Below are 7,641 nucleotides of genomic sequence, written 5' to 3' on the forward strand. Positions count from 1 at the left end.
TGTACAAACAAACAAATAACATTGAAATTTAATTATTAAATTGGGGTCACCCAAAATTGTCTTCTTTCTTTTTGTTTGCTGTTTCTAAAAGAGGATTTTGATAGGACATGTCTTAATGAACTGATCCTTCAGAATGAAGTCTAATTTTACAAAAACTGCAGGTCATATGGGTGATTTTCTAGAAAACAATTTGAAAACTTTACAGGAAATACAGCAGTTTATATCATACCAGAATTTTCTATAGTGGAGTTAGTTCAAATAAGAATGCAAACTATAAAAATATCAAATACCTAAGGCAACTTAAAAACAGTTAAGTATGCAGCCATCTGTTTGACTAATAATGTGTGGATTAATGAGGATGGATTATGTAAAACTTTGTATAGCCTTTTTACTATTGATTTTTCTGATAGCAGTTTTGAGAACTGCTCCAACAGCCTTATGTAGAAAATGAGTCACAGACAGATTTATGAAGCAAAATATACATTGAGTCTTCTCCAGAAAGATATGCATATCCCTAACCATTTCTATACTGTTTCAAGGCATTAATGGGTCTGCAGAAGTCAATTGATAGACTCTACCAACTTCTCATTAATTGCTTCTACCTCAGAGTACTGCACTGGAAACCATACCTACAATGCCATTAAACTATATTTGTAAATGAATTGGGCCCATACTCTTGGAAACTCAGCAGCAGGTCATGATAGTTGATTTTCAAAATTGAGGAGCATACCCAGTAGTATCACATAGACAGCAGGATACTCAAGATGTTTATCATGTGGGCTTGGGAAAATGTACAGATGTTTAATCTATAGGTGACCCACATATTTAAAATCTTTGCACTGTGATTCCAATCAGTACACAGGTGTCAGAGCTCTTGTTCCAGATACCACATTACAATAGAAATTATTTCATCAGAAAAAAAAGTGTAAAATAATTCACTCTATCTTGAACATCGCTGTGGTTCTGTGAACTATAATATTCAGAGTAGATGAAATATCAGAGTTTGTGTCACGGTATGTTAGTTATAATATTTACCCTCAAATAAGCAAAGAGATTGTTATCATATAGAGTTATTGAATATCAACAAAGTCATTTTCATAAGATCTCAACCAAAGAAAACATTTTCACTTTATTAAGGTTTTTATTAAAATTATCTCTGTTCAAGGTGTGAGTTTGGGGAAGAAATTAAAGTGGTCATTGATCACCTGTACTGGTGAACAAAAGATCATGATAGAATAGTACCATTGTCCTTTGAAGACTCACAGGGTTCACACAGGCATGTAGTAATTAAGAATGAACAGATGATTACCATGAAATTTTATGAATGAAAATTCTCCTGATTATTTGCTGCATGGCAAGGATCACATCCTTGTTCCTTAGACTATAGATAAACGGGTTGAGCATTGGGCTCAAAAAGGTATAAAAAACTGCAATTACTTTGGACTCCTCTACAGTCTTCTCTGAGGGAGGCCTTAAGCACATGCAGAAGAGGGTTCCATAAAACACGGTGACTGTTGTCAGGTGGGAACCACACGTAGAAAAGGCTTTGCACCTGCCTTCAGCAGAACGGATCCTCATGATAGTTGCAAAAATGAAAAGGTAGGACAGAAGAATGATGAAGAGAGAGCTTGAGAGAGTAAAGCCAGCGACTGCGAACATTGCCATCTTTTTGACATAGGTGTCAGAGCAGGCCAGCATTATAAGAGGAGGATCAGCGCAGTAGAAATGGTTGATGTCAAGGGAGCCACAGAAGGATAAGTGGAACGTCAGCAGTGACTGAGAGAGTCCATTAAAGAAGCCGAACACGTAGGGGACAGTGACTAGAGAGACACACGTGCTCCTGGACATCCTGGAACTGTAATGTAAAGGGCTGCAGATGGCTACATAGCGATCCAGCGCCATTGAAGCCAGGAGATAAATCTCAGTGATCACCAGGGCAATGAAGAGAAGACACTGTGTGAAGCATCCAGCATAGGAGATGGTCTTCTGGTCTGACAGGAAATTGTTCAGCATATTTGGAGTAACATTGGAGGAGTAGCAAATGTCTACAAAGGAGAGGTGGCCAAGGAAGAAATACATGGGTGTCTGCAGGTGGGAATTGGTCCTGATCAGCACGATAATGCACAGATTCCCTGCCAGTGTGATTAGGTAGATGGCCAGAAACACCCCAAAGAGAACCTTCTGTAGCACTGGGTCCTCTGTGAGTCCTAAGAGAGTGAATTTCATCACCACAGAGTGGTTTTGGGAGGTCATTTTCTTATCCCTTGAAAACTGAAAGCAGGAAAGAATGTTAGGAATTCTGTCTGATACCAATTCTGAATTTATTCTACCCATTTTGTTATTCACTCCCTTGTCTATTCCTCTACGGGACAGGTACTATTCTCTTTTCAACAAATGCACTACAATTTTTACATATATTTTTACCCTGTACCTCTGTGTTACCTCTCTGTCTTTCTCTTTATATCTGAAACACACAGACACAGACACACACCCCATACACATTCTCCTTCTCTTTCTCATACATATAAGTGAGATATGTATAAATGTGTTACTTCTTGCAATACTCTGTATTTGGTTAATTTTTAAATTTGATAAAAAGACAAAAAAAAAATCCAATGAATGAAAATCAGGTCTGAATAACAACCTGTCATTTGCATCATTCAAATGGTTAAATAAAGGCAGCCAGATTTTCAGGATTACTCCAGCTCTGATAACATATTATTTAAGATACAAAATAGAAAATAAAATTCAGTGCAGCATTTTCACACAGAAGGCATCCTTGTCTGGCTTAATTTTATTCAGACAACAATAAACTAGTAAAATTTATGTTTTGTTATATGGCTAAGTTACAGAATCAAAAATTGTTCTTTGCTTTGTGATCTTACCCACCCATTTATTCATGTACACTGCAAAGCTTGACATTTTTTCTGCTCTAATTTCTGGGGTTACAGCAGTAAACAATTTCCTCACTTTTATGGAGCACACTTTGTAGTAGAGGGAACAGATCTTTAGCACCTAGGAAAAGGTATCTAATATAACTTCATGTAAAAGCAGATAGTATAAAGAAAAATGAAAATGAGATGCTACTAGATGACCATTTGGAAAAGACACTTCTGAAAAGGTAGCATGTGAGCAGTAGATAAACAATTCCATTATCTAGAGTCTTTCTTGGTCCCCATTTTGGGCCACGGTCTTAGTCCATTCTCTGATTCTATAACAGATTACCAAGCACTAGGTAATATATGAAGAAAAAAAAAAAACTATTTATCACAGTTCTGGAGGCTGGGAATTCCAAGAACATAGAACTGACATCTGGTTAGGGCCTTCTTGCTAAGTCTTAACATGGTGAAGGGCGAAACATGCAAGACAAAGAGAAAATCAGGCCAAACTCATCCTTTTTTTCAGAAGCCCAATCTCTCTATAACTAACTGACTCCTGTGATAATAACATCAATCCATTCATAAGGGCAGAGCTCTCACGGACTAATCACCTCTTAAGTTCCCCATCTCTTAATACTGCTACATTGACAATTAAATTTCAGCCTTGGTCTGTGAAGGGACATTCAACTCATAGCATCTATAAAATGAATGAAAACATTTGTTTAGGTAAGCACAGATAACGTTTAAACTTGGTGCCAGCTTCCACCTTCAGCCAATCTCTCAGTTCTTTACAAAAATCAGGCATGACTGTAGCAATTACTTCTCAATAATTATATCCTCCAGCCATCATTTGTTTGGTTCTCACATATACTTCAGTAGAGCCTGCATATAATAATGGGTTTTCTGGAGCGTCAAAGCATTATTGACATCTGGATAGACAAGACAAGTGCAATTGATGAAAACACTTGTTTCTCCTATTAGTGGGATCCTAATCACTCACACACACAAAAGGCATATTTTTAGAGAACAAATGTAGAAAATGACCAACCTGTACATGCTGACTAGCCACATTTTATAAAACAAGGTTGGAAGATTTATAATGTATTTCCTAGATATATTCCCTGTAGTATTTAAAAACTAATTCCAAAAAAACCTATTAAAATATTCTTGTTTCCTCGAGGGCATAACCTCAATTTGATGCTTTCAGGAGCTAGATTTTCCATTGAGGTTAAAATCCCTACATAATTCATATACACTGCTTGGTATATGTGTGCAAGAGATCTTTAGCCCAGATAGAAAAAATAGCCATCAAGTTCAATAATATGGAAGAAGGAAAATTTGAGTAGATATTTTTTGTATTTTTATATAATAAAGATGAAGGAATTCCTATTCTATAAATACTAGGGTGAGTTTATCTAATAAGAGTGAGAGGTAAGAAGGTGTGGTGTTTGAGAGATATGAGGAAAGGAAAGATTTGAAAGAGTGTGGAAAGCAGAGAAGTGGAATAATTAGTGAAAAGAAGTAGAAGACTAGTGAGGGCTGAGGGTCCTTTGTAGAATAAACTTTATGGATTTATTCTGGAGCCAATATGTCCTATTTAGTTAATGTCATCAACATGCAGATAATAAAAGACAGATCTGAGAGCCAGGATCATTCATAAAATTGAAGATTGATCAAATTGTTGACTTAAGAAGAGAGTTTCAAATAGAATAAAAATGTGCGAAACTTGCTTGACACTGCACTAATTAGAGGATGCGGAAGCTAGAGATGCTTTAGTTAGTCTGTGTCTTTCAGTGCACAGTTAGTTCCAGTTCAATACAATCAAGGAAATCAAAGCCTAGTCTGACCAAGGCAGGATAGGCATCCCTAATTTTGTTAGATCCCAAATAATGGGTTATGCTGTGAAAAATCAAGGAGATAAAACTTTATACCAGAATGAAAATGTAGATTTGTTATGCCCCATAAAATGTGAAAATATTTCAGCATTGCCATAATTTTTCTCAAGCTGAGGTGTAAAGATTTCTCTATGTTATTTTTTTATCCTGATTTCTTGCACAAATAAAAATACTACAATGTAAAAAAACAAAATTGTACTGCTTAAACTTTTTCATGCAATGAAGGCTTCATATGTCTATAAAACTGGTGTCTCTCACTTTCCAACCCCTTAATGCAGAGGTTCTTTGTTTTGCGTAAAAGTAGTTTAAGATTTGACTCTTAATTAAGCAGAATGACAGCATTCAGATTGAAAAATATATGTCTAGAAATATGAGTTAATTACCCTTTAATTTCCTTTTAACCTTAATAATATTAATTAATTAATATTATTCTAATAAATCATAAGATTTACAAAATGACTTCTGACAAGAATAAGACTAGCTAAACAGTAATTAAATGAATAGCTTTAAAGTAATAAATTGGCAATTTCTTACTAAGAAGAGCAAAGTATCCATAATTTTAAATATGGCATCACATGACCAGATGTCCAAACATAAGAAGACAATGCTAATTTATTTGCATAGCAACAAATAAGGTTGGAGGACGCAGAATTTACCTTCATGTATTATAATAACTAAAAGAAAAGTTGTACACAAACTTATTTAATTTTCCTAGAAAATCTTCAAAAGGCTCTGTTTGTGTTATTTGAAAACATCAGTTCCTTAATTCATGTCACTTTACTTCCATTGCAATAGCCAATTTATGTGCGTCTGCTAGAAGAAAACCTAATAAATTTAGCTACAAGAATTTCACAATGATCAGAGAGTTGGTTGAATTCTACTGGCCCTGTAAAATTTTTACTCATGTGTTTGTGATTATTCACTTCTATTTAAAAGTTAGAGCAGGGCCGAGCCCACAGCGCACTTGGGAGAGTGTCGCACTGGGAGTGCAGGAGCGCTCCCGCCGCGGGTTCGGATCCTATATAGGATGACCAGTTCGCTCACAGCGCTCACTGGCTGAGCGCGGTGCGGCCGGTCTCAAAAAGGACCAAAAAAAAAAAAATAAATAAAATAAAAAATAAATAAATAAATAAATAAAATAAAAGTTAGAGCAGGTTAAACATTGTACTGGAAGTCCTACTTATGTAATAAAATTATACAGATTGGAAAGGAAAAAAATGTGTTACTCATGGTATTTTATATATAATCTCTTTTAAAAGTATGCGAAAAAAAGTTTAGTGTATATATTGCAAGATCACATGAGTATAAGGTCAATTGTCGAGAGACGTCCTACTATAAGGAATGGCATGGGAGCCTGAGGAGTGATACCCCTTGTTATGCAGGCTACAAGGGGATCCTGGGTGTGTGGCACGGCTCCGTGGAATTTCTTGTTTACTCACCTTTAGTTGCTTGACAAGGCTTCTCAGAATTAAACAGCTTAACCTTTTGGCTTAGTATGGCTTTGGAAAATTCCCTGGAGTTTCTCAAGGGACGTGTTAAAATACATCAAAATTAACTGATTTACTTAAAAGACATTGTCAGTGCTAAAGGTATATTTGATGCATATTCCCAGTATGGGTTGGCTTGATTTAATTTTGTTGTTGATCTTTTCTGTTAGTGATGTGTGCATGGACCCATTGTGGCTGTGGTCATGCTCTTGTATGTGTGGAATGAAGTTATAATGTTGGATTTCTATCCACATCCCCCAGGGAGGTGATGGGTCCGAGTACAGTGGTGTTTACAATTATTTGATCATTAACCAGTTACAGTTTTTTTGTTTCTCCCCATTCCCACAGTTTCACTTGATTTACCAAGAACATGTTCTTTCCTTAGTAATAATAAGAATGATATAGTGTGTTTTTATTAGCTTGAGTCGGATCATTTAATTTTTAACTTTGTTCCTTGTACTGTTCCCAGAGTCAATTGGCAAGGAAACAGAAAGTTTTGCTATAGAGATGAATAGGTAAAATAGTAGAGATATATAAAAATGTTTTGATATTAATAGATTTTTAGATTATGTTAAAGTGTGATTTTTTAATAGTAGTACAAAATATAATAGAACATTATAATTAAGTTTCATTATAAAAAATCATGTTATATACATTGCGATTTTTGGTTAAGAATTAAAATAGTTAATATAAAACGTAAGACATTAAATTGTTAAATATAAGTAAGATTTAATAGGAATTTGCACTAGACATCTGTGGTCCGTCTCTTCCTTTTCACCGAATCCACACCACCTATTCAGGTCCAATGAATCCTGCGGAGCTGGTCTCCAACAGTCAATACAAGAAAAACATCATAAAATTGTATAAAAACAACATACAATTAGAAAATAAAATTTTAAAGTATCACCTATAATAACACCAAAAGCATAAAATCTTAGAAATAAATGTAATAAGAATTGTGTAAAAGATACATAAAATTTTAAGTTGGGGGTTCAACCTCTCCTCAAAAACATAAGCTGTAACTGAAATTAAAATTATTCTTTAAGCTCCTTTTTTTATAATAGTATGCATAGCATAGTTTTATTTTATTTAAAAGCACTGTAAAATTTGTTTTTTATATTATTTTAATTGACCTGCAATAATTGTACATATTTATGTGATAAATGGAGTAATATTTCTATACATGTATATGCTATGTGATGATCAAAATAGGCTATTTAGCATGTCCATCATTTACTATTTCTTTGTGAGAGAACATGTGAACTCCTCTCTTATAGCATTTGGAAATATCCAATTAATTGTTAATTATAGACACCTAGCACTACCAGTGGATACTAGAAATCATTCTCCGTATCTAGATGTAATTCTGTAATCCTTAAC

The 7,641-nt window shown here is 34.7% G+C and overlaps 1 protein-coding gene across 1 annotated transcript; it reads right to left on the reverse strand.

The window, feature by feature from the left end:
• Nucleotides 1–1,305: 1,305 nt before the first annotated feature.
• On the reverse strand, nucleotides 1,306–2,253 carry LOC103581573 (olfactory receptor 5M10-like). Its single transcript, XM_008563374.1, has one exon. It carries the CDS (start codon nucleotides 2,251–2,253, stop codon nucleotides 1,306–1,308), a length of 948 nt encoding a protein of 315 aa, XP_008561596.1.
• Between the last annotated feature and the right edge of the window lie 5,388 nt (nucleotides 2,254–7,641).

This window comes from Galeopterus variegatus, unplaced genomic scaffold (assembly GCF_000696425.1).
Source record: "Galeopterus variegatus unplaced genomic scaffold, G_variegatus-3.0.2 Scaffold13395, whole genome shotgun sequence".
NCBI lineage: Eukaryota > Metazoa > Chordata > Mammalia > Dermoptera > Cynocephalidae > Galeopterus > Galeopterus variegatus.

What these genes read in the sequence shown, in the direction of transcription:
- LOC103581573 (XM_008563374.1), bottom strand. Translation starts at nt 2,253, where the DNA reads ATGACCTCCCAAAACCACTCTGTGGTGATGAAATTCACTCTCTTAGGA.